Consider the following 27,734-nt stretch of genomic DNA (forward strand, 5'->3'; position numbering starts at 1 on the left):
AATAACAGTGCTGGAAGGGACCTTGGAGGTCATCTAGTCCAACCCCCCGCCCAAGCAGGAGACCCTGCACCATTTCTGACAAATGACAGCCCAGTCTCTTCTTGAAAGCCCCCAATGATGAAGCTCCCACGACTTCCGAAGGCAACTTCTGCTCCATTGAATCTAGAATAACAGTGCTGGAAGGGACCTTGGAGGTCATCTAGTCCAACCCCCCGCCCAAGCAGGAGACCCTGCACCATTTCTGACAAATGACACTCCAGTCTCTTCTTGAAAGCCCCCAATGATGAAGCTCCCACGACTTCCGAAGGCAACTTCTGCTCCATTGAGTGGAAGATCGCCTGAAATCTGCGAGGCGACCGGCCCCATGCGATGCAACGGAGGCCGGGGCGGACCCGCAGCCTTTGCGCAGAAGCCCAGCGTTGCCCTCCGGAGCTCCGCCTTTGCCCGCCCATGCTTGCTTCCCTGCCCCGGAACGGCTCGAAGTGCAGGAGCCCCGGCCGAGGAGGGCCTTCTCCGCCTCCCTCCACGGATCGAGTCCGGTAAGTCAGCGCGCCTGGCGGGGCCCGGAGGAGGAGGAAGAGGAGGAAAGGGAGCCATTAGATCAACCCAGCCGGGGATCGGCGCGGCGGCTGCCCTCGCATCGGAGGGGCCATGTCGGTGGATGCAAAAGCTTGGAGAAGGAGGGGGAGGGGCTTCTGGGAGGGGGGGCTGCTACTGCGTTCCCTAATGGGGCTGCTGGGTCTTCTTCCTCCCGGGAAGGATCCGCGGATTTTGTACTGTGACTGTTAATTCCCTTGGAAATCTCTCTCTCTCTCTCTTGTCTGTCTGCCTTTCTGTCTATCATCTATCTATCTCTATTATGCTGTCTATCCATCTAACATCTAACTCTATCTATCTATCTATCTATCTATCTATCTATCTATCTATCTATCTATCTATCTATCATCTATCTATCTATCATCTATCTATCTCTATTATGCTGTCTATCCATCTAACATCTAACTCTATTATGCTATCTATCTATCTATCTATCTATCTATCTATCTATCTATCTATCTATCTATCATCTATCTATCTCTATTATGCTGTCTATCCATCTAACATCTAACTCTATTATGCTGTCTATCCATCTAACATCTAACTCTATTATGCTATCTATCTATCTATCTATCTATCTATCTATCTATCTATCTATCTATCTATCTATCATCTATCTATCTCTATTATGCTGTCTATCCATCTAACATCTAACTCTATTATGCTATCTATCTATCTATCTATCTATCTATCTATCTATCTATCATCTATCTATCTCTATTATGCTGTCTATCCATCTAACATCTAACTCTATTATGCTATCTATCTATCTATCTATCTATCTATCTATCTATCTATCTATCTATCTATCTATCTGTATTATGCTATCTAACATCTATCTCTATTTCGCTCTATCTATATATTTATCTATCATCTATATCTCTATTATGCTATCTATCTATCTATCTATCTATCTGTATTATGCTATTTATCTATCTATCCTCTATCTATTATGCTATCTAACATTTATATATCTGTTATGCTATCTATCTATCTCTATTATGCTATCTACCTATCTGTCTGTCTGTCTGTATTTTGCTATCTATATCTATCTATATCTATCTCTCTATTATGCTATCTACCTTATCTATCTATCTATCTATCTATCTATCTATCTATCTATCTATCTATCTTATTTGTCTGTGTATCTATCATCTGTCCATGTGTTTATCTGTCATCCATCTATCTGTACCATCTACTGTAGTTATCAGTTTCTCTCTCTATATTTCTGTCTCTCTATCATCTGCCCATGTATTTATCTCTGTCATCTATCCATCTCTCTCTTTCTATTTGTCTGTCTCTCTCTATATTTCTATCATCTCTCCATGTGTTTATCTCTGCCATTCATCTCTCTACCATCTATTTGTTTCTCTCTCCTCCCTCCCTCCCTCCCTCCCTCCCTCCCTCCCTCCCTCTCTCTCTCTCTCTCTCTCTCTCTCTCTCTATATATATATATATATATATATATATATATATATATATATACATATACACATACATACATACATACATACATACACATACAGTATACAGTATACAGTATATATATATATTTGTCTGTCCTTGTGTTTATCTTTGTCATCTATCCATCTATCTCTACCATCTATTTGTCTGTCTGTCTGTCTGCCTGTCTATATGCCACCTATCTAGCTCTATCAACTATTCCTCCTTATAGCAGAAGACTGTATTTACAGTACTTTTAAACCCCCACGTGTTCAGACGTACCTATCAAAACTCAAAGTGAAGAGCACGTGGGTGAAGATGTTCTGGTGTGGAAGACTATTTGTGCCCCATGTGTTTAGGGTTGGTGTTTGAAGGGCCGGGTGTTCGGTTGTGACTAATGACTTCTGTTTCTTCTTCAGAGTCCCTGGTTGTGTGCAGAGCAGAGGAAGGAGGCTGACAGTGGCCTTGAGCCTGAGAAAGTGAGTTGGCAGGATTTTGTCTCCTGAGTGCTCCCTTGTCTGGCTTTTGCGTGCTGGCCTCTGGTTGGAATTTAAAGCCCAGGGTTTTAGGAGGGGGGGGAGGAAGGAAGGAAGGGAGGGAGGGAAGGAAGGAAGGGGGAGGGAAAAGGGGAAGGGAAGAAGGAAGAGGGAGGAAAGGAAGGAAGGGGAAGGAAAGGAAGGAAGGGGAAGGGGAAAAGGGAAGGGGAAAGGAAGGCAGAGGGAAGAAAGAGAGGAAGGAAAATGGAGAAAATGAAGGAGGGAAAGGAAGAGGGAGGAAAGGAAGGAAGGGGAGGGAGAAAAGGAAGGAAGGGGAGGGAGAAAAGGAAGGAGGAAAGAGGGAAAGAAGTGAGGAAGAGGGAGGAAAGGAAGGAAGGGGAGGGAGAGAGAAAAGGAAGGAGGAAAGAGGGAAAGAAGGGACAAAGAGGGAGGAAAGGAAGGGGAGAGAGGGAAAAAAGGAAGGAGAAAGAGGGAGAGAGGGGAGAAGAAGAGGGTAGGAGAGAGGAGAAAGAAGGAGGGAATAAGGAAGGAATGGGAAGGAAGAAAAACCACCCCCAAAAGCCCTGATAATGGCCTGGGGAACGGCCTGTTTTTTGGCCATTTTCAAGCCGTTTTCCAGTGCTTCAGCGCCCACAAAGACCAGATGGTGTGCGCGCCGAAACCAGAAGAGCAGCTGGCAATGGTGCACGTGCCCACAGAGAGGGCTCTGCATGCCACCTCTGGCATGGGTGCCACAGGTTCACCATCACGGATATATATCGACAGAGAGTGGCAAGTCCAATTAAAGAAAAAAAAACATGTGGCATATACTCATCGTGTCTTTCTCCTCCTTCTGCAGGATTACGACTTTGTCCGTATGCCCTAACCATGGAAACGGCGGATGCGGAAAACTTATCCAGGAAGCGGGTCCATCCCGAAGACGATCAGGGCAATGTGGACGATGTTAAAAAGCAGAAGTTCTCTGAAGAAGCCCCCTTAGAAAAAGCCGAAGCTGGCCTGGAGCAGCCAATAAGCCCTCAGGCCGAAGGGGACGCCGTTGTGACGGAAGAAAATCCGGGTCGAGAAGCGGAATCGGTCGAAAGCGATGGGGAACGCGAGCCGGAGAAATTTGCCGATCTGATGAAACACGGCTTGATGGAGCAGGATGTGGGCATCAAGAAATTTGCTAGTTCGCACAAGGGCTTCCTGGGAATATTAAAAGAGAGGTAATAATAGCGAGCGGGTGGACAAGAATTGCATTATGGGTAGGCCTCCATTTGGACACCGGCTGGCCACGGCCAACTTTACCGCCTTTTGTGTCACAATGGTTTGGTCGTCAAAGTGAATTTGGTTTCCCCCATTGACTTGGCTGAGCGGCCGTGGCTCAGCGACTGGGACGCTGAGCTTGTCGATCGAAAGGTCGGCAGTTTGGCGGTTCGAATCCCTAGTGCCGCGTAACGGAGTGAGCTCCCGTTACTTGTCCCAGCAGCGATGTGCTGTGGTGACCCCCGCAGCCTTGAACGGGTCTGAAACAGAGACTGAAAATGTGAGGCACAAAGGCCAAAAACGTTAGGCACGGAGGGCTGTGGCCATCCCTGCAGGCGGGAACAGCTGATTGTTGGTATTCTCGGAGGCCGATCCAACTGCCAATCAGCTGTTCGGGCTAAATCAGGCTGCGATAATGTACTGAAGCTGACCAGGCGGTTTGCTGTTTGCTGCAGGGACACTAGCCCGATAAATAGATAAATACCGATGGATGCTGGGAGGCAGAGGCAGAATATTTTTTTTTCTTGTTTTCCTCCCCAAAAACTAAGGTGCGTCTTCTAATCCGAGAAATATGGTAAATTTAACATAGATGAATAATAACTCTTCTTCATCTTTTCTTCCTCAGCCTAATAGCAAATGTTTGCCATTTCAACAAATCTTTCGACAGACATATCCATGGCATTTTCTGCGTTGACTTAATTGACTTTCTGCATTGTCTTGTGTCTTCTATTAGATACTCCGATTTTGTGGTTCATGAAATAGGAAAAGAAGGAGAGATCATTCATTTAGATGATTTGTCGGTGCCGGTAGATAAAGAGGTAAATTTTATTTCCGTTGCTCCTGTAATAAAATAAACTTTAAACCAGAAGGTGCTTTCCCCCCCACTCCCGCCAAAAGGCAAATGGAGTGTCTTAGTTTTTTTCCTTTGAAAACATTTCACTTCTCATCCAAGGAGCTTCTTCAGTTCTACTGAAGCGAAGTTTTCAAAGGGGAAAAAAAAACACCCAAGAAAATCCATTTTCCTTTTGGAAAAAGCGTCTTTGGAGACAACTTGACCTGGATGATTGAAAATCTCCGCAGGCATTTAAAAGTCAGTACAGTACAGGCTAAGACACTGAGCTTGTCAGTCAGAAAAATCAGCAGTTTGGCGGTTCGAATCCCTAGCACCGCGTAACGGAGTGAGCTCCCGTTGCTTGCCCCAGCTTCTGCCAACCTAGCAGTTCGAAAGCACGTAAAATCTCAAGTAGAAAAATAGGGACCACCTTTGGTGGGAAGGTAACAGTGTTCCATGCACCTTCGATGTTTAATCATGCCAGCCACATGACCACGGAGACGTCTTCAGACAGCGCTGGCTCTTCAGCTTTGAAACAGAGATTAGCACCGCCCCCTAGAGTCGGGAACGACTAGCACATATGTGTGAGGGGATACTTTATCTTTACCTTACAGTATTAAAACCTGTATTGAGGAAACATTCAGGTTTATTATTTATTTATCATGTTTTCATATCTCTCTATCTCTCTCTCTCTCTCTCTCTCTCTCTCTCTCTATATATATATATATATATATATATATATATATATATATATATATAAGATTTTTTTTTTTTACGGATGATAACGGATAAGAGCCTGTGGCCTAATGGCTAAGATGTCTGCCTAGTATGTAATATAGCCCAGGTTCAAATCCCAGTAAGGGTATGGCTAGCTGATGAGAGCTAAATAGCTTGAAATAGATCTATACTAGTCTCCCTTTATTTATTTATCAGCACAAATAAAAAAACACACACATATATGTATGTATTTATGTATTTATTTATACTAGGATCCTCCTGAAGAGATTTTTACAGTGTTGTCACCCGAAGAGAAGCAACGCCTGGAAGACCTCCAGCTGTTTAAAAACAAAGAAAGCAGTGTTTCCATTGAGGTACAAAATATAACATTACATTTCAAAATATAATTTCTGTTCCGATTAATTCAGGCAAAAGCTATACAGTAAATGCAAACAATTGAGAATGGGGCTTTTTTTCCCCTAAGAAACTCTGTAGGCAGATATGAGTCATAGATGCAAAACCTGTAGGTGTGAGTTTTGGACCATGTCTACATTAGGTATTAAGCCTGTTAAGCGATATTTATTAGCAAGAAAACAGAACAGAGGAATTTTGCCATTTGAAATGCAAATCAGATTAATGCCCTTACTGTTCCTCCTATGGACCACTTGCTGAGTGTGCTCTGTTAGAAGTCTTACAAAACAGATTTTCTGCTTTTGAAGGTGGGGGGGAAATAGGGGGCCTGTCTTATTTTTGGGGAAACACGGTAGGCCCACCTTAAGCACGAAAACCAGCTGTGGCCACAGTCACAGTGTCAGCCTCTGCTTTGCTGCTGCTTCGGCTGCCATTGAAACGGGGAGGGGGGGCATGGTATTTGGGAAGGGAATCATTATGTGCTGGAGGAAGATTCTAGACACTGGCCTGACCATCTCATTGCGCATGCGGAGGAAGGGAGTTTCCCGCCTAGGTTAACTGTCCAGCATTCCATCCTGTTGATGTTTTTTTGAAGATATCTCCCACCTGACAGTTGGGTGAATTATAATTGGACTATGGACTGGGGTACCAAGGGGAGGGGATTGAACTATGCATGGTATTCTATGCTTTCGCGCCTAATTAACCAGATTCAGCTTTGCTTCGCTACTATTCGTTTGTAATTAGTAAACGTACACTTAATCTCAAGCAAATGGAGTTGAGTGGTTTCTTTCCTGATTATTAAATGAAGTCGCAGCTGACACACAGTCTCTCAGTCCAACAACCCACCTTACAGGGTGGTTGTGGGGGGGGGGGGGAAGAGGAGGAAGTGGTACTAAGGGTCCGCCATCTTCAATTGTTTGTAAAAATGATAAATTCCACTCCGTGTACACTGCTTTTGCTTAGGGAAACATGGTATATAACCGGAGTATTTACTCCTTGTTGTTTTTGTCGTTACTGTGTGTTGCTGCGTAGGTGATTGAAGACACTAAAGAAAAAAGGACAATTATACACCAGGCTGTAAAATCTTTATTTCCAGGATTAGAGACCAAAACAGAGAACCAGGATGGGAAAAAATGCATTGTTGCTTATCATGCGGCTGGGAAAAAATCACTTGCAAGTGAGTTTTATTGCTGCCATTTTTTTTTTAAAGCAAAAAGCAAGCTAGTAACATACTGAGGGCATCTCATGGATGTATCTAATTATTTGGAGAATAATTTGAGTAAAGACTCCAGGCAGCCTACTAACTCAGCAGAATGACATCTGCTCGTAAGCGGGACGCTTAAAACCAACTGCAACTATTTTTCGGGCTCCCGCAGACGCAAGCAGTCCTTAACCTACAACTATTTGTTTAGTGACGATTCAGGGCAGGGGTGAAATGCTCTGAAGTCTGCTACCGATTCGCTTCGCTACCGGTTTGCTTCGTATGCACATGCGTGCCGTTCGCCCGAACCTGTAGTAAGTTGTTCTGACCCCCGCTCTGTACGCCGAGGCACTCCGACACAAGATTACTGCTAGACAATTTATTCACAGTAAATTAACACATTGACAAGACTTTGGCAGCAATCAGACTTCCAAGATAAGAAATACACACGAGAGCTTCTCCAAAGTTAGTATATTAGTTGAATCCTGCAAACAGCCTCCTCCCAAAGTCTCTTCTTATATAGTCTCTTGGGAAGAGCCTAATTACAACTACCTGGGTCCAATTATCTTCTGTATCTGCGTAGTTGCTCTCCGTGCTTAGCTGCCCGCCTTTGCCTGGCGTCCGGGACCAACTCCCTTAGCTCCTCATCACTGCTCCAGGGCCTGACGTCAGGGACCAACTCCCTTTGGCTTTCACCGCTGCTCCATGCCTCAGGCGCCTCCTGGTGTCCAACCAGCCTCTCTGGTCCCTGCTCGGAGTCTGAACCCTGTCCAGGGTCCTCCACATCTTCCAGAGCCGATTCATAGGGCCCCTCGCTGTCGGAGTCTGTTTGCAGCTCCAACGGCTCCTGCTGGGTCACAACACTAAGTGCTACTGGTTCGGGCAAACCGCTAGTTCCGACGATCAGTTGTGCCGGGCAATTTTTTTTAAAAAATAGTTTTTATTAAACGTGTTTAAGTTTAAAAAAGAAACAAGAAAAAAAATACAAAAACAAATATAAAACAGATAAAAACACAACATAACAATGTAATGTACTTTTTATAGCTTCCCGCATCAGGATGTATATTCTGCTTTTGTAGTTTACTATTCCATTATTGCCTAGTTTTTAACAATTCTAATGGTAATGTAATCGTTATATTATAATATAATAGTATAGTTTTCTAATTAGATTTTTCTATAGATTTCTAATCGTGCGGCACAGCTTATTGTCGCACAGCTGACCAGTTCACCTTAACCGGTAGTATTTTTTTACTACCGATTTGGGCGAGCTGGTAGCATTTTTTGCTACCGGTTCGGGCGAACTAGTCCAAACTGGTAGGATTTCTGTGACCCGTCAAAACCGCGGTCCACTAAAGCTTGCCCGATCAAAGCGCGTACGTGACATCATCAGCAGCGCGACAAATAAAATTAAAAATAAATTAAAATTAAAATTAAATTAAAGCAAGCCGATTCACATAAAGGTAAGGGTTAGGGTTAGGGTTAGGTTAAGGGTTAGGGTTAGGTTTAGGGTTACGTTAAGCGTTAGGGTTAGGTTTAGGGTTAGGTTTAGGGTTAGGTTAAGGGTTAGGCTTAGGGTTAGGTTTAGGGTTAGGTTTGGGGGGGGGGGTTAGGTTTAGATTTACGTGTTAATTTTAAGTTTACCGCTCACAGCGTGCCGTTTTCGTCGCGCTGTGATGACGTCACGTACACGCTTTCGTCGAGCGCACTTTAGTCTACCGCAGATTTGTGGTGGAACCAGGATTTCACCCCTGGTTCAGAGTTACAACAGCACTGGGAAAACATCAGTAGTGACCATTTTTTCCCCACTTAAGGACCGTTGCGGCATCCCCATCGCCCGTTGCTCTTCCGGGTTCCGGCGCATCGACCAGCTGCTCTTCGTGTGCGCGTTGCTCTTTTGGTTTCCGGCACACGCACACTCCCGTTGGTGAAACGTTTCACCAACACTGCTCTAGACAGTAGATTGATCTCCAGAAATCTCCAGCTTGCAAGCCATGTTTATTTAACCATGTTAATTTTCAGCAACGGCCCAATAGGCGCTATCCAAACAATACCCTAGCCATCCTGGCTTGTTAAGGCTTTGGTGCTGGATACCACCAAATAACTGCTTTCTGTCTCATTCACCTTACCTGTCATGCTTTAAAAATGTAGCCTCGAGCCCCTTCCACAAAATGAATTACGTCGCCTAGTTAATACAATTCAGAATGTAATCCCGAAATATCAATATATCATCGGGCAAAGGTCATTGCGTCTTGCGTATGTGGAGACATGTCTGCATGTATTTGCATGGGGCATGTATGTTTGCAGATGGAAACTAAACCTTAAAATCATGCTCTCCATGTTCGGTGGCTCACCTGTATGGAATGTGAGGCTATCACATGTAAGCGCCTTCGGACACTGCCTACATTTTTCCCTTGTTGTCATAGGCATAAATAAGATCAGGACTTTGAATAAATAGGATCGCTCTGTTTTGAATTCAAATTCTGTTCTAAATACTTAGGATACCGTATTTTTCAGACTATAAGATGCACCGGTGTATAAGACGCATCATGATTTTGAAGAGATAATTTTTTTAAGAAAAGTTTTTGAACTCTGTAGGCCTCCCAAACCTTCTGCACGCCTCATTTTTTGCCAGAAAAAAGCGGGGGCATGCTGAGCTTGTAGAGTGCTCTTGGGGACTGGGGGGGTGGCAAAAATGAGCAAAAAAGGCCTGTTTTTTACAAAAATGGGCCGCTTCTTGCAAAAAAAAAAGGATGTGCAGAGATTTTGGAACACTTGTAAAGTGCTCCTGGGGGCGGGAGGGGGGGAACAGCCTGTTTTTTGCTCTTCTTTTTGCCCTCCCCAGCCCCCAGGAGCACTTTGCAAGCCTCCCAAACCCTCTGCACATCCATTTTTGCAAAGTCGGGAGGTTTGATATGCCAAAAATGCTGTATTTAGTGTATAAGATGCACCCAGATTGTCACCCTCTTTTTTGAGGGAAAAAGGTGCGTCTTATACTCTGAAAAATATGGTACTTAATCTAATGTCTAGTCTAAGGAACCGAAGAACTAGGGCAGGGGTCAGCAACCTGCGGCTCTGGAGCCGCATGTGGCTCTTTCATTCCTCTGTTGCGGCTCCCTGCCGCTGGTGGGCTCCACAATTGATAGGGCTTTCGGTTAGGACAGGCAGCGGAAAACGGATGCTGCACTAGGAGGAGACTCTATGGTGGGGGAACCAGAGTTCTGGTCAACTCCAGAATTGAACCGGGAGGAAGGGGGGGGGGGCTTCCGGTTAGAACTTTTGTGGCTCTTTGAATGTTTAAAGTTGCCGAACTAGGGGTAACATGATAGCAGCTTTCTAATATTTGAGGGGCTGTCACCAAGGAAAGGGGATGGACCTATTCTCCAAAGCACCTGAGGGCAGGACAAGGAGTAACTTATAGAAACTTACCAAGGAGAGAAGCAACCTTGAACTAATGAGAAATTTCCTGACAAGGACAATTACCGTATTTTTCGGAGTATAAGACGTACCTTTTTCCCTCAAAAAAGAGGCTGAAAATCTGGGTGCATCTTATACACTGAATACATATTTTTTTGCCTCCTGAAACCCTGCCCCCTTCACCAAAATGGCCATGCATAGCCTTTAGGAGGCTTTCAGAGTGCTCCTGGGGGCTGGGGAGGGGGCCAGAAATGAGGGGAAAATGGGCCGTTTTTTGCTCGTTTTTGCCCCCCCCCAGCACTCTATAAGCCTCCTAAAGGCTATGCATGCCCTTTTTTGACAAAAAAAGGGCCCATTTCCACGAAAAGGCCCTTTTTGCTCATTTTTGGCCCTACCCCCACCCCCCCAGGAGCACTCTACAAGCCTCCTAAAGGCTGTTCATGCCCTTTTGGGGGAAAATGGACCCATTTTCAAAAAAAAACAGGCTGTTTTGGGGAGATCTGCAGAGTGCAAAAACTTTTTTTAAAATTTGCCTCTTCAAAATCTCGGTGCGTCTTATACTCCAGTGCGTCTTATACTCCAAAAAATGCGGTAATCAGTGGGAAAGCTTGCCTCCAGAAGTTGTGGGTGCTCCATCACTGGGAGGTTTTTAAGAAGAGACTGGACAGCCGTTTGTCTGAAATGATAATAGGGTTTCCTGCCTGAGCAGGGGGTTGGACTAGAAGACCTCCAAGGTCCCCTCCAATTCTGTATTTGGTAACGCCCTCGGTGTTCTTTGTGGCCTGTGTCGCCGAAATTCTCCACTCCTTCCCTTTGCCCCTGCACGTTCCATTGTCCAAGCAGCTGTCAATCACCCTATGAACCTTGGAATGCTCCAGACATTGTACAGCATAAAAAACCATAAAACGTGCATGTTTCATTCTGAAACGCTTCAATAGCCAAACAAGATTAAAATGAAAACTTGCTCTCTTATGCTCTTTATCCTATGCTTGTGATCAGAAGGCAGATCGTCAACAGGTAAGGGAATAACTGGCGTTTCATCGAAGCCGAAAATGAAATGCCAAGCAAAGTAATGCTAATTGAGAGAAGTTAAATAGTGAAATAGGATTTGAAGAAATAAATAACAAAGATAAATGCATGGGCTGTCCGGGACTTCCCAATTTCATTCAGAAGTAAACCTTTTATTCTTAATTTACAGTTAGATAACTGTGCGCTAATTAAACAAATGTAAGAAAACAGCTTGGGAATTCACTAATTAGAACTGGGATTTATCTTCTATATATACAAATATATAAATATATCTGTGTGTGTGTGCGTGTGCGTGTGTTCCAGCATAACTCTGGAACGCCTTGAGCAATTTCAACTAAATTGGTACACAGATGACTTACCCTCCGGAAACAAATACTGTGGGGGTAAGACACCCCTAACACCCCTCGGGGTGTGTGTTCTGTTAAGATACAGCCTGTTGTGCCTTAAAATGGCTTCTACCGTACTGCCTTAAAATGGCTTCTACTGTACAGTGCTGTGGAGTTGCCCTGGTAACGGCTTCCTCTGGTAGGAAATTGTGGCGACATTCATGGAAGGAGACCATATAGATATGGCATTTCTCAACCATGGCGACTTGAAGATGAGTGGACTTCAAATCCCAGAATGCCCCAGTCAGCATGGGGAATTCTGGGAGTTGAAGTCCACTCATCTTCAAGTCGCCATGGTTGAGAAACATTGATGTAAACAATAATTGCTGACAAATATCTCTTTTCCTGGGGTGCAAATGTGACCCCGAAATCGTCCCACCCCTTTCAAGAGGCAGATGGCCCTGACCAGAGTCACACACAACACCCCACCCCCTCCCCGATTTGCAAACATCACTTGTTGGAAAAGAGTGGCATTTTTCACGCATTAACATTTTTGTGTCTTTCCTGTTTTCTTTGCAAAAGATCCGAGGAAACATTCCTGGCCTAAGTCTAGGGGAAATTATTGCCATTTTGTCTTATATAAAGAGAACAAGGATACAATGGATGCCATCAACGTGCTCTCCAAATATTTAAGGTGAGTAGTATTTGGGGAAGAGAAAGAGAGGCCCACCATAAGATATTTTATTTATTAAAATTGATATGCTGTCTGTCTATCAAACAGCTCTATCAAGATCCTTGTCTGTAGAGATGGTAGAAATATCCTTTAGAATAATTTCCTCAAGGAACATTACAAGAGATTGAGGGTAGAATGTCTATCTCTTTATTTTTTCAAATTATTATATCAGTACAGTATTTATTACATCAGTCCATACAGGTAGTCCTCAACTTACAACCACAATTGAGCCCAGCACTTCCGATGCTAAGCGAGACACTTGCTAAGCGAGTCTTGCGCCATTTTACGGCATATCTTGCCACCGCCGCTAAGTGAACCGCCAAAGTTGCTAAGTTAGTAACACGGTTACTAAGTGAATCCGGCTCCCCCAATTGACTTTCACTTGTCAGAAGGTCATAAATACGAGGAGCCAGTTGCCAAGCGGCCAAATTTTGATCCCATGACTGTGAGGATGCTGCCGCGGTCGTTAAGTGTGAAAAAGAATCATAGGACAAAGGTTGAATCGTGGCTACTGGACCAAAGTTGTTGCCATGATTCAATCTTTAGACACCCTTGGCCTGGATGATTGAATCTTCATTGACATACAGTCAATGGTTCCTTTTTTCAGTGCCATTCAGAGGTGGGCTGCAGCCGGTTTAGATCGGTTCGAGCAAACCGGTATTTCCAACCACTGTCTGGGCCCGCCCCGGCGCCAGAGGTAAAATGCTCTGAAGTCTGCTACTGGTTTGCTACCGGTTCACTTCGTGCGCATGCGCACCACAGGTGCTACTACACAGCGCTGAAAAAGGAGGTTTAAGAAGACTTTTCTGTGTCTGCAGAGGTAAGTAGAGCAGCGGGGCGGGGAAAGAGCTGTGCCGCATGATTTAGATTCGCTAGAAAGCAGGATTTCCTGCTTTCTAGCGAATATAAATCATGTGGCAGAGCTGATAGTCACATAGCTGATCGTCGGCACTACCATTTCGCCCAAACCAGTAGTAAAAAATGCTACCAGTTTGAGCGAACCAGTAGTTCCGATGATCAGCTGTGCAACAATCAACTGTGCCGCACAATTTATAAATCACGCAGCACAGCTGATTGTCGCTTAGCTGATCGTCGGAACCAAACTGCTAGTAAAAAAAATTCCGGGTGAGCCAGTAGCATTTTTTGCTACCAGTTTGGGCGAACCAATCCGAACAGGTAGCATTTCACCCCTGCCTGGCGCTATCCCATCCTATATATCTCACTCTCGCGCCCCGCTCACGCAGCCCAGCTGATTTCCGTGGCTTTCCCGCTCTACTCATCGTGGCTGCCCGAGAAGGTGTGCTGAAAGCCGTACGCATAAAATTGCTGTGTGTTTGAAGACATGCGGAAGGCGTGCGCACGAGCGATGCACTCATACAGAGCCGAGGTGGCGCAGTGGTTAAATGCAGCACTGCAGGCTACTTCAGCTGACTGCAGTTCGGCTGTTCAAGTCTCACCGGCTCAGGGTTGACTCAGCCTTCCATACTTCCGAGGTGGGTAAAATGAGGACCCGGATTGTTGTTGGGGGCAATATGCTGACTCTGTAAACCTCTTAGAGAGGGCTGAAAGCCCTATGAAGCGGTATATAAGTCTAACTGCTATTGCTATTGCTATACTCGCACACGCTCACATTTTTGGTTCCGCACTAGGCGAACCCGTTTTTAAATTATGTGACGCCCACCTCGGGTGCCATTGTAACTTCCAACTAAATGAATGGTTGTAAGTCGAGGACTACTGGGATGAAATAAGTCATGGATGTTTAAAGGTGGATCCTTTCTTAACCTTGGTAACTTTAAGGCGTGTGGACTTCAGCTCCCGGAATTCCCCAACCAGTTGAAATCCGCCCATCTTAAAATTCGCCAAGATTGAGAAATGCAGCATTACAGCATAATTGGTCTTAAATAAAATGCAGTGTGTACAACATGAAATGATACTTTAAGATTCCACCCCGATAATTTATTCCAGCTAAACTTGTTTCTTTTGTTTCTTTAAAGAGTTAAACCGACCATATTTTCTTACATGGGAACCAAAGACAAAGGGCTATCACAGTTCAAAAGATAGCTGTTTTGAAGTAAGTTAAAAAAAAAAAAGAAGAAGGATAATGTTTAAGTAATCTGGTTCAAATATTAGTTTTTCTACCGTGGGATCCCATACTGCAAATCGGGTGCAGATTCGATCGTAATATTTATTTGGCCATTTGCGTCACATTCAGCAAGCGCAGAAGTGAGATGAAGGGGTGCAGAATTGTCCATTTCTAAAGATTAGTGTCACATTCAGCAAGTGCAGAAGTGAGATGAAGGGGTGCAGAATTGTCCATTTCTAAAGATTTGCGTCGCATTCAGCAAGTGCAGAAGTGAGATAAAGGGGTGCAGAATTGTCCATTTCTAAAGATTTGCGTCGCATTCAGCAAGTGCAGAAGTGAGATAAAGGGGTGCAGAATTGTCCATTTCTAAAGATTTGCGTCGCATTCAGTAAGTGCAGAAGTGAGATGAAGGGGTGCAGAATTGTCCATTTCTAAGATACCAATCAATCAGAATAGAGCTGGTAGGGACCTTGGAAGTCTTCTAGTCCATCCCCCTGATGAAGCAGGAGACCCTGTGCCATTTCAGACAACTTTACCATCCAGTCTTTTCTTAAAAACGTCCAGTGAATGAAGCACCCACAACTTCTGGTGGCAAGCTGTTCCACTGCTTAATTGTCCCCATTGTCAGGAAACTCAGTTAGTTTGGGGCAACTTATCTCTGGGGGGAAATAATGGCTTTTAACCTATCAAACTTTTCATTCTCTGCTTTTAATAGAATCACTGCCCAGAGACTAGCTCATTTAAATAAATGCTTAATGAACTGCAAACTTGGAAACTTCAGCTACAAAAATCACCCGCTGAAATTAGGAGAATTGCAAGGAAATCATTTCACCGTAGGTCTCAGGTAAAAATGCTTATTTCTGAGTTCATTGGAAATCCCTGACCTCCGAAAAGTGGAATAAATCTCATTAACTAGACTTGCAATCGGGGGTGGGTTTCAGCCGGTTCACTGAACTGGCTTGTCTTAAATCTCATTAGCATTTTCTTTCCATTTCCCTCACCTATCTCTTTTGTTTGTATTAGAAATATAACGGGGACTGATGATGAAGTTCAGCAAGCTATGCACTCCCTTAAGGAAACTGGATTTATTAATTATTACGGCATGCAGAGGTTTGGAACTACAGCTGTTCCTACATTTCAAGTGGGAAGGTAAGTTGCCCTTTTTGTAAATATACACCTGTCAGCTACAGCGGAGTAGACCTGATAAAAACCAAACAGCATATACGTAGGTTAGAAGTACTTTTATTATAACAGCTACAACACAAGTAGTCCTCGACTTACGACCACAGATGAGCCTCAAATTTCCATGGCCAAGCGAGTCAGTTCTTAAGGGAGTTTCCCCCCCACCCCATTTTACGACCTCTCTTGCCATTCTTAAGTGAATCACTGTAGTTGTTAAGTTAATAACCCAGTCGTTAAGTGAATCTGGCTTCCTCATTGACTTCGCTTGTCAGAAGGTCGCAAAAATGGATCACGTGACCTCCCCCTCCCTGAGACATCATAACCATCATAAGTATGAGTCAGTGGCCAAGCGTCCAAATGTTGCTCCCGTGACCATGGGGATACCGGAACTCTAAGTGTGAAAAACAGTCGTCAGTCACTTTTTTCGGTGCCGTCGTAACTTCAATGGCCACTAAATTAATTACTGTAAGTCAAGGACTACCTATATTTTCAATAGGATAATCATAAAGCCATATTCTATCGTTTCACCAAAAATTGGTGACCAAAAATGGGCCGCCGGGGGGGGGGGGGCGCCACATACCCCTCCCTCTAAGCTTCCTGGGACTAAAAACGGGCCATGGCGGGGGCACTGCCCTCCCGCACTACTCCCCGCCCCTCGCGCATGCATGCTCAATCTCCCCGCCCTCCATGAATGCACGCACGTCTCCCACATGCCCCCTGTTCCTTGTGCATGCGCAGTAGAGACCCGAAAATCAGCTGGCCGGCAGGAGGCATGTGCACATGCACGATAGAGCTGAGCTGGGGGTGACAGCTCGCGCGCCCACAGAGAGGGCTCCTCACTTGTGCCATAGGCTCGCTATCATGGCGATATGAATTGCTAACTTTCAGCACGTTGAATTGTGACGATAAACTAACCACATCTTCTGACACTACACACTACACTTTTTCAGTTTCATTTTTGGTCTGTTTTTGCTTTGCCGTAGGCCTTCATTAAATTGTAGTTTGGGGTTCCACGTCAACCTAAGTTTCAGAAGTAAGAATTGCAGATTAGATGTCTTCTGTTTGCTGGATTTAGCGACAGAATAACGTGCCTTAAAGTGTTTTCTTTGACTAATACAGTTCAATCTCCAAAATGTGTTTGTTTTTTTTAGAGCTATTCTGCAGAGCAACTGGAACGAAGCCATAGATTTAATTCTCAAGCCCCGTCCAGGAGGCAAGTATTATATTCGAATATCATCTGAAATAAGAATAACTACCCTATTTTATGGAGTATAAGACGCACCAAGATTTTGAAGAGGCAAATTTTTTTTAAAAAGTTTTTGCACTCTGCAGACCTCCCAAAAAGGGCCCGTTTTCATGAAAACTGGCCCATTTTTGGTCCAAAAAAAAAGGGCATGCATAGCCTTCAGGAGGCTTATAGAGTGCTCCTGGGGGCTGGGGGAACAAAACAAGCAAGAAACGGCCCATTTTTTCGCTCATTTTCACCCTCTCCAGGCCCCAGGAGCACCCTGGAAGCCTCCTAAAGGCTCTGCAGCAGTGGTGGGTTGCAGGAGGTATGCCCCGGTACGGCATATCGGAGCCTGCCGGAGCAACGGGTACCGTTCCGGTACGATGCTCCGGAGGACCCACCCGGCCTGCCCATGCTCCTTACCTGTCTTTAAACTCTTCGGTGCTTCCGTGCATGCGCACAGTGCATACAGCGCTATGTGATGCTCCGCCGAGCAGCTGGAGGCTCACAGAGGTGTCGCTAGATGGTAAGACGAATGCACGCGCCACGCGCATTCATGTGGAGGATGCCGAGCCCATTGAAACTGGAACCCACCACTGCTCTTCATGGCCTTTTTTGCAAAGGGGGTGGGGTTTTGAGAGGCCAAAAATGTTGTATTCAGTGTATAAGATACACCCAGATTTTCAGCCTCTTTTTGAGGGAAAAAGGTGCGTCTTATACTCCGAAAAATACGGTATCTCTCTCAAGGCTATATCCCGGATTACTTACAGCAACCCGGAGGGGAGTGGCCTCTACCAACTCAAGAAATTGCTCCTTTGGCTAATGTGATGATGACACACCCTGGGGGGAGAGAGGGGGGAAACAGGGTCATGATTGGGGCCGTAAATTACGTGGGGGTCAGAGTTGGCTTTTGTGGTGGTAAGTCGAGGACTAACTGTAAACAACTCTTTACCTTTTTCTGTCAAAATTGAAAATTACAGTTGAAAAAGGGTCCTGGTGAAATGCCGAGAGGAATGGGCCGGACGACGACCCCGCGGCAGCCTTTAAGACCCTGCTTGAGAAAAGATGCGTGGAAGGCCAGTTACTCTGGGGGCTTTCTAAATACGGCCTGAAAAATATTGTGTCTGCATTCAACATGGTAAGGAGGGGGGGGGGGGTTACACCCAGGGGTGTTATGGGGTTTGAAGACTCTTTCTGGATAGGCTTACGAAATATAGGCAGTCCTCGACTTACGACACACTGGAGCCCAGAATTTCGGTTGTGAAGTGAGACATTTGTTCATTTTTGCCCCATTGACGTCCTTCTTGCCTCAGTTTTAAGCGAATCCTGCGGTGGATAATTAATCACACAGTTGGTAAATGGAATCTGGCTTCCCCATGGACTTGGCTTTCGCAAAAAGGAGATCACATGACCATGGGACCCAGCAACGGTCATAAATATGAACCAGTTGCCAGGTCTGACTTTTGATCACATGATCTTGGAGATGCCGGAAGGCTCATAACTCTGAAAGACGGTCTGAAGTCGCTTTATTTTCAGTGCCGGTCACTAACAAACAAGTCTGAATTCCTCAGACTTTACAAAATTGACGGCATATTTCCCTCACAATGTGTGCCGTAATATTATGTGTCCTTTTATATATTTTACTACTATATCCCTGCACTCTATGCCGTATGATGACACACACATACACACAAACACCTACACACACATCAATATGATGAATATCACTCCCGCCGCCTGAGTTGGGAAGCAGTTCCATAGGAGGAAGACATAGACATTTGGTGAGGTAACCGACGTTTAGTACTATAAGAAGCCCCGATTGCTACGAGTGAAGGAATGAACGTCTGCCAATTGAACTGAGGTAACGGAATGTGAGGCAACTGGCAGTTGAAACAGAGTTTCTTTTCAGGGTGGGTGGGGGAGTAGAACTTCTTAGCATCAGAGCGTTATTAATTACTGTATAAGAAATACTAATGATCTCATGGTCACTTTGAAAATCCTTTCTTAGCGAGCACCTAGAAGCCAAGATGAATATATGCGCCAAATTTCAAGTTTGTAGGCTTTATGGTTCTGGAGATTTCATTGATGAATCGGTGGTCAATTGGCTTTTATATATATACATATCACACACCATGCACACCATAATACTCAGCTTAAAGCAGAGAAAGTACGGTACTTTGGCTGACGTAGAAACAAAAGAACTAAATATTTAGTAAATATTATTGTGTATTCTCAAAACTAATTGTAACCCTCTAACTTACTCATGCTATAGCCCTTGTTTGTTGTTGTTCTTATATTGGGAAGATATTCAATCTGAGGAAAATCCAATTTGATATGAAAATTTGATTTTCCTCAGAAAGAACACTGATAAAGCTGTTTATTACGCCTCTGTTTTTATACATCTTGCTGCATTCCTGTATGTGATTATAGGTCTTCTATTGATACAAGACCTGATTGAATAAATAGTAAATGAAGTGAAGTGTACGCTAGCAGATGATACTTCTTCTCTTACAGATAACAAGAAATTACGTTTGATTATATTCATAGTTACCAGAGTTCCGTCTGGAACAACATAGTGAGCCAAAGAATAGAAGACTATGGCTGAGAGCCGTTCCAGGGATTTAGTATTAAAAGGAGGTAAAATATTAATAATTCATCAGGATCCAGATTGTGAACCTTTGGATGCAGCTTGCCTATTGTTAGAATATTCAGATAATTCTCTGTTCTTTCAGCTTTGTTCTTTTCCTTCTTACTAACCTGGCAATAGCAATGAAAATTTTTAAAAAAATTCGTAAAATGGAGCAGAACTCTCTTAACAAATTTCTCACTTAGCAATGTACATTTTGGGCCTCAGTTGTCGTCGTAAGTTGAGGACCCTGTACTGTATTGCTGATGGTCAATGTTGCAAGAATCTCACTGGACGGAGCGCAGATAAGTCTCACTACAGGTAGCCTCAATTTACGACCACAAGCAAGCCCAAAATTTATGCCGTTAAGTGAGACCGGGGTTAAGGGAACTTTGCTCATTTTACGACCTCTCTTACCACAGTTGTTAAGTGAACCACCAGTTGATCACACGGTTCTTAGCGAATCTGGCTTCCCCGTTGTTTTCATCATCAAGAAGGTCGCAAAAGTGGATTGCGTGACCTTTAGGATCCACAATAGTCATAAGTATGGGTCAGTTGCCAAGCACTGAATTTTGATCATGGGGATGCTATAAAAGTCATAAGTGTGAACACTGTCCTAAGAGTGACTCGTTTCGGTGCTGTGTAACTTTGGTCACTAATGAACTATGTACGTCAAGAACTATTTGTAGTTCAAACCCTAATTCTTCCCCCACTCCTTTGTACTCCCGCACCCCTTTAAGCCAGGGACTCCACCACATCCTGCAATGTGGGTCAGAAAGAATCAAACTTATTATAAGGATATAGGTTAAAGAAGCTTCAGAACCAGTCGATCTGGTTTAGATGCGGCACGGTGAACCCATGGCAATTTTCATCCTACATTGGAATCCCATACATTGGGATTATGTAAACATATTACCAGAATGTGGGGCAGAAGCTTCTGCTAATAAAGGTTTTTTTATCAGGGCAGCCTGGTCTACTCAATTAGGGGGCGGAGCATGCTGCTTCCAATTTCGCCTTCCGCCCCACTCCAGAACCCTTCGCAGCAGTCATTTTCGCGGCAAACTTATTTTTGTGTTAAAATTTATATTAACCCCAAAAATAGCAATCACAAAAATTATCGTCTCCCTGGTCTAGCCAACAAAGTGAGGAGAGACGTGGCTAGAGGTTAATACATCTACCTAACCCAAGGCTGTCAAACTTGATTTCATTGAGGGCCACATCAATGTATTTGACCTTGGGGGGAGGGATTTGGGGGGGCATGGCCAGGGGGCGCTCGGCTCAGCGCCACTTGTGTCAGGGGCACTGAGCACTCTGCCTGTGAAAACGTCTTCCAAGCTCCATGTTTGCCTGCGCCGGCTTCCTGCAACTCTCTGCCAGCAAAATGGAGCTCGGGGAGGCCACGTGCAGCCCGCCTGGGCTCTGTTTTCAGCCGCAACGACCTCCTGCCAACCCTCTTCCAGTGAAAGTGGCTTTCCCAAGCTCCATTTTGCTGGCAGAGGCACGCAGGCCAGTCCTTCGCTGTTTCCAGGGTGGCCCCGCAGGCCAGAAACTATCCCGCTTGCCTTGGAGTTTGACACCCCTAATCTAGTATGTAAGTACCCCGGGTTCAAATCCAGAAGGGTAGGTCTAGCGACGGGAGCTAACTAGCGCGTTGGTAAATATAAATTTAACACAAAAATAGTTTCTGCTTAATCGGCTTTCCTTGGATGTTTGTTCTGTGTTTAGCAGTCTTTCTTAATTCAATTGTGTTTGGTTTTCCTTTCTCTCTTTTAACTGTGGCTTCTTTAAGAGGCGGGTTGAGAGGGCTGGGAAAATATATACTATGGGAAACTTTCTCTTTTGACTTTACGGTACAGCTGTTCATATCGAAGAGGTGGATGTGGACAATTACACCATCCATGACGTTGTCATGCCACTCCCTGGCTTTGACGTGATTTATCCAAAGCATAAAAGTAAGAGTTTTGTTCCAAATATGCCCTAATTGAGTAACTGTCAGGCCTGCAATTATATTCCTTTTTAGAATTTTGGTCTGCCACACCTTTCTCTTATTTCATTATGCTGTCCTTAGTATAGTTGATGGGAGGGGGGAATAGACAGGAGTAGGATTGTGGAATGTATGTTTTCATTCTTTACTAGAAGCCAGATCATCTTTTGTCTCCGTACATTTTACACCTGACCGGAAGCAGCTGGGTGTAGATGCCAGCATGGAAGAAGAGATTGGACCATGTGATGGATTGTGGGTGTGGGGACAAGGTCATGAACTTTAAACTGGGTGGAATTCTGATGTCATTTCCAGTATTGGATTCCATAGCATAAATGCTTTTTTTTTTTGATCCTTACCCAGAATTCATTGTAGCTTGTTGAACCAGTAAATGGGTCTAGCATAAGAGCATCCACCCAAACTTTCTCTCCTACTATAGTGATAGAAGGGGAAACACCATCTATAGTGATAGAAGGAGTATTGGGATAATGTCAGCGTCCATAGCATAATGCCAAGATGTCTGATTTATTAAATTGGAACTTTACGGATAGTTTTGCCTTGGTCTCTGATTTAATTCTACATGATACTTGGAACGCTGACATAACAACCCAAATGGAGAAAATAGAGGAATAAACTCATTGATAATTCATGTACGATGGCATTTATAACTTTCCACAGAGTGGTATATTCATGTAAATTCCTCATTCATTACTGAGCTTATGTCAGAGTGCCCACAGTGTGACTGTGTGAGACAACCCAGAAGCAAATACAGTAACAGGGGTTTGAATTTAAATAGTGGGTTTAGCTACAAAGAATATATACATACATTACTTTAGTCAGACCTCAAATAAACAGCAATTACAGAGAGAGAGAGATGCAACAATCCGGTCAAAACAAATTGAGTTTGAAATCTTACAGCGCCTTCATCTAAACCTTGATGAACTCGCTGGATTTTCATTCATCTTGATATTATAAGCTGGAATCGGCCAGCAGAGAAGATAAAGCAATAATTCAGTGTGTCTAACATCAGGTAGGCATGGGAGGTAGATATTTAATCGTTATAATCTAACAAAAATTCAACTGATAAAAACAGAATATTGTAGCTTAGGTGTTGAATGGTGGGAGCACTTGATGTTCTGTGCGCTTGGTGGTTTTCTTGGCAGATATTCCATTACCAAACGTAAGTGACATCATCAGTGCTACTAATCTTACCTATTCAGCACTGATGAGGTTACGTAGTTGATGTTCTGACCCCATCCTCCGTCCAGTAACGAATGCCGAGACAAGCTTAACTGGAAATGTATTTACTAGCTAAGACACAACAACCTCGGTGCTGGAAAGCCAAGCAGAACAAAGAGATAAGGACCTTGGCAGCAACTCAGACAAACTCAGGCCAGGCAATAAACACAGATAAGGCTTGGCCGCAATCCAGCCTGCCAAGCTCACAGTAACTGCCTCCGACATTCAATCCTGCATTGACTTCTGCAAGAGGACCGTGTACACATAGTAGCTTTTTATAGTCTGGAGAGGAGCTCTAAGACACCAGCTGAGTACAATCACCTCCTGTAATTGCGTAATTGTTCCTGACGCCTAGTAGCTCTTCGATGGCGTGCATCCAGGAACAACTCACTGCTGGTGTGCGGCTCACTCTCCCTTGTCTCCTCCCCACTGGTCCAAGGCTCAGGGGCCTCCTGATGGCGAACCAGCTTCTCTGCGCCTGCTCAGAGTCGGAACCCTGTCCAGGGTCCTCCACATCCCCCAGAGCCGACTCATGGGCCCCTCGCTGTCGGAGTCTGGTGGCAGCTCCTACGGCTCCTGCTGTGCCACAACTGTTTGGTAAGGAAACAACCAAGCTCAGAGAGCACCAAGGCTCTTCATAAAAATAAAACTCAACTTGTATTTTGTGGTAGAAGGGAGGTGCGCTTCAGCAGGAGTGTGGCGATAATATTTTTTTTATTCTCATTTGCGTGTTATAGTTCAGCATCTGCCCCCTTTCTTTTGACAGTTGGAGAAAGCTACAAGGAAATGTTAGCCAGTGACAACCTGGATATCAACAACATGAAGCACAAAATCCGAGACTACTCCTTGTCTGGAGCTTACAGAAAAATTATTATCCGACCACAGAATGTGAGCTGGTAAGTAAAGAAATGCAGGGAAGTCTAATTTATTCAAGAGTTACGTAGATGCGCATGTTCTTGTTCCCTCACCTTCATTTTACTGAGATATGTCTGAGGCAGTGGTGGGTTCCGGATTCCATTCCAACCGGTACGGTTGGAATGGGTATGGCGCTGCCCACATAGATGCGTGCGGCGCGCGCATGCATTGCAGCTGCAAACGACGCTTCCGCAAGCCTCCGCAACGCTCCAGCTGGTCGGCTGCATGCGCCGTGCGCGGAAGCAGCGAAAGCTTTAAAACACGGTAAGGAGCTCGGGCGGGGGGGGGGGGGGCTCTGGAGAAACGGAACGGTATCCAGTGCTCCGGGCAGGCTCCGGTACGCCCGTACTGAGTCGTACTGCGTAAAACCCACCACTGGTCTGAGGATTTTATTTCTTAGGTTAGGCCAGGGGTGGGCAACCTTGGCCCTTTTATGACTTGTGGACTTCAACTCCCAGAATTCCTGAGCCAGCCAGGAATTCTGGGAGTTGAAGTCCACAAGTCATAAAAAGTCCACAGTTCCCCACTCTTGGGTTAGGCCTATACCAGGGATAGCTAACCTTTTTGTCCTCGTGTGCCGACACGCTTTGACCTCCCCCCACACTTCCCCCGCACATGCACATACCCCCCATACTCCCCCTGTACAAGACCCAAATGGGCCTTGAGGGGGATGCGTCCCATTTTGCTTCAAGGAGGCTTTAAGGCGGCCTGCTAGCCCAAAACGAGCCACGGGGTGGGGGGGTTGCATGCATGTACAGGAGAAGTACGGGGAGGGTCGTGTGCATGTGCGGGGGGAGCGTGGGAGGGTCATGTAATCTTGTACGGGTAGTTCTCAAGTTACCACAGTCCATTTAGTGACCATTCAAAGTTACAAGGGCATTGAGAAAAGGGGCTTACGACTATTTTTCACATTGAGGACTGTTGCAGCGTCCTCGTCCTCCTGGTCATGTGATCAAAATTCAGATGCTTGGCAACTGGCATGTACTTATGACAGTTGCAGTGTGTTCCCCCTTTTGCGACCGTCTGACCAGCAATGTCAACGGGGAAGACCGATTCCCTTAACAACCATGTTACTAAACGTAACTGCAGTGATTCACTTAGCAACTGCGATAACAAAGGTTGTAAAATGTGGCAAAACTCACGGAACATCTGTCTCGCCTAGCCGCATAAATTCTAGGCTCAATCGTGGTCAGAAGCCGAGGAGTTCCTATAGAGCAGTGTTTCTCAACCTTAGCAACTTGAAGATGTCTGGACTTCAAGTCCCAGAATTCCCCAGCCAGCCAATGCAAATGCTGGCTGGGGAATTCTGGGAGTTGAAGTCCAGACATCTTCAAGTTGCCAAGGTTGAGAAACACTGCTATAGAGCATTCAAGTTCTAACTTAAATGCAAAGCTTTTCATTGTGGTTCATTTTTTAAATCTCGTATTTTTATAAAAGGGAATTGATTGAATACGATGATCCTAAAATCCCACTGTTTACTACTGACCTGGATAAAGGAAGGGAAAAAACACCTGCAGCTCTTGCCACAGGTAAATATTTAAATTAATCCAACATGGTATTGTTAGAGGATGGCGCGGTGGCTTAGAGGGGGAGCTCTCGCCTCACAATCAAGAGGCTGTGGGTTTGATTCTAGGTAGAGGCAAGTATTTCTCTCTCTTGGACACGATGAGAATATATGCACAGGTACAGTATAGGTGGTACCTTGCTCAACAGTAGTAACTGTGAATCTGGGATCTTGGAGTCCTAGTGGACAACCATTTAAATAGGAGCCAGCCGTGTGCAGCAGCTGCCAAAAAAGCCAACACAGTTCTAGGCTGCATCAACAGAGGGAGAGAATCAAGATCATGTGAAGGGTTAATACCACTTTATAAGGCCTTGGTGAGGCCACCCTTGGAATCCTGCATCCAGTTTTGGTCGCCACGATGTAAAAAAGACATTTGAGACTCTGGAAAGAGTGCAGAGAAGAGCAAGAAAGAGGATTAGGGGACTGGAGGATAAAACATATGAAGAACGGTTGCAGAAACTGGGTATGTCTAGTTAAATGAAAAGAAGGACCAAGGGAGACATGATAGCAGTCTTCCAATATCTCAGGGGCTGCCACAAAGAAGAGAGAATCAAGCTAGTCTCCAAGGCACCTGAGTATAGAACAAGAAGCAATGGGTGGAAACCAATCAAGGAGAGAAGCAACTTAGAACTGAGGAGAAATTTCCTGACAGTTGGAACAATTCATCAGTGGAACAGAAGTTGCCTCCAGAAGTTGTGAATGCCCCAACACTGGAAGTCTTTAAGAAGATGTTGGATAGCCATTTGTCTGAAACGGTATAGGGTTTCCTGCCTAGGCAGGGGGTTGGACTAGAAGACCTCCAAGGTCCTTTCCAACTCTGCTATTGTATTATTATATTGTATATGCTGAACAAAAAACTCCGCATTGGCAACAGGAAGGACATCTGGCTATTAAAACAACTTGCTAGCTCTGTTCAGACTCCACCCCGCAAGGAATGGTTAGATGATGATGATGATGATGATGATGATGATGATGATGATGATAGTGGTATCCTATTCAGGGACAGGAAGATTTTTAATGTTAGCCTTGAACATTATTTTTTTAAATTAATATTAATTAATTAAAAGTTTTCATGTGCTAATCTTTCATGTTTGATTTTACTCACGTCAGGAGGCAAATACAAGGCTCTGAAGATGGAGTTCTCCCTCCCGCCATCTGCTTATGCCACAATGGCGATTCGAGAAGTGCTAAAGGTGGACACCAGCATCAAAAGTCAATCACAGTTAAACACAACTTGGCTCCGTTAATCCTTTTCAGGGAACCGGAGAAGGTTTTTGACATGCAAAATTTCTTCCTCCTTTCCTCCTTTTATCTTACTCACCTGATTTCTAACTGAGCTGTATTTTTGTATTAGTTGAAAGGACGTTATTTCAGATTTGCTGTAAAAAAATAAAATAATTTTGTTTTTTAAAGAGTTTGAACAAACGTGGTGCTCCCTACGGCAGAATTCAAACTACCAATTGGCTTTGTTAACGGTATTTAACGCTCAGAGGTGTTTCACTCCCGTATTGGAAACCAACAGACCTTCAGGAATATAGTACAGAGTAAAAGTAATTGCGATATGTTTCATTCTGCAGTTCAGGAATATTAAATGGAATATGTTACCTTTGAAAGCATATCTGTATCCAACAGGTTTATTTCACCTTAAGAATGCTGAAAAAGCCTACTTTCACAACTACTGTTGACAAAATGTTCACCTCTTTTCCAGCTGCTTTTTAATTTGATATGTACTATTGTTAAATCTCTGTTTTTCCTAACATGCAAACTTGGAAAGAAGCCAACACCTCATAACAGAAGTCGTATGTCAACCAACTTCTTATGGTTTGGTCTGTTGCTGGCAACAGATGAACTGGGGAAATTTGCACCTTGACTTAACTGGATTAAATTACCCATTCTGAATTTGATTATTTAGCCTGTCTGCGTTTTATTTCCAAAACCTGCCAAATAATTTGCTTCCTTTTTCTTTGTATTTATTAGTTTTTAATGGAACCGTGTTGCTCAGCTTTATTCGTTTAGATCACAAATACAAAGGCTGAATTTAGGCAAAATGTTTGATAAACTCACTTTCATCAAATATCTTGACTAGGGAGCAAAATCTGCTGTTTTAAAAAATGAACCAGATAGATTTCCTTTTGCCAGACGTATTCTCTAATCAATAGATGGGAAAATCTTAGGATGTGAGCAGCTTTTAAGGAGACTTGTATATGGAAAATTATCACCTGTCCCAAGTAGAACATCGCTTCCAGGGGCTAACACACAGGATGTATATCCAAAGACTTGTATATAGTCCGTTTTAAAAAATTCATCACTTTCTCACTTCCTGACCTGTCAAAACATCTCATTGAAATACAAACAGCAAAATTGATAAGATCAGAAAATCAGCAATGTCATTGTAGAAGATGGAATGCAGTGTTACTGCCACAGAGGATGTAAAATGGCCTCAGCGGCGAGAATCAAAGCTCTGCACGCTG

The 27,734-nt window shown here is 44.3% G+C and overlaps 1 protein-coding gene across 1 annotated transcript; it reads left to right on the top strand.

Moving 5' to 3' along the window:
• Nucleotides 1-449: 449 nt before the first annotated feature.
• PUS7 (pseudouridine synthase 7) lies at nt 450-27,167 on the top strand. Its single transcript, XM_032221474.1, is given in 20 exon segments — nt 450-539; nt 2,460-2,519; nt 3,376-3,742; nt 4,516-4,600; nt 5,604-5,705; nt 6,775-6,919; nt 12,295-12,406; nt 14,440-14,477; nt 14,480-14,516; nt 15,244-15,372; nt 15,552-15,677; nt 16,862-16,927; nt 17,919-17,957; nt 17,959-18,107; nt 19,461-19,575; nt 20,847-20,854; nt 21,421-21,516; nt 23,551-23,680; nt 25,137-25,228; nt 26,374-27,167. Coding segments are annotated over 18 exon segments (1,944 nt in total). The 5' UTR covers nt 450-539; nt 2,460-2,519; nt 3,376-3,404; the 3' UTR covers nt 26,511-27,167.
• The last annotated feature ends 567 nt before the right edge of the window (nt 27,168-27,734 follow it).

The sequence above is a fragment of the Thamnophis elegans genome, chromosome 7, assembly GCF_009769535.1.
Source record: "Thamnophis elegans isolate rThaEle1 chromosome 7, rThaEle1.pri, whole genome shotgun sequence".
NCBI lineage: Eukaryota > Metazoa > Chordata > Lepidosauria > Squamata > Colubridae > Thamnophis > Thamnophis elegans.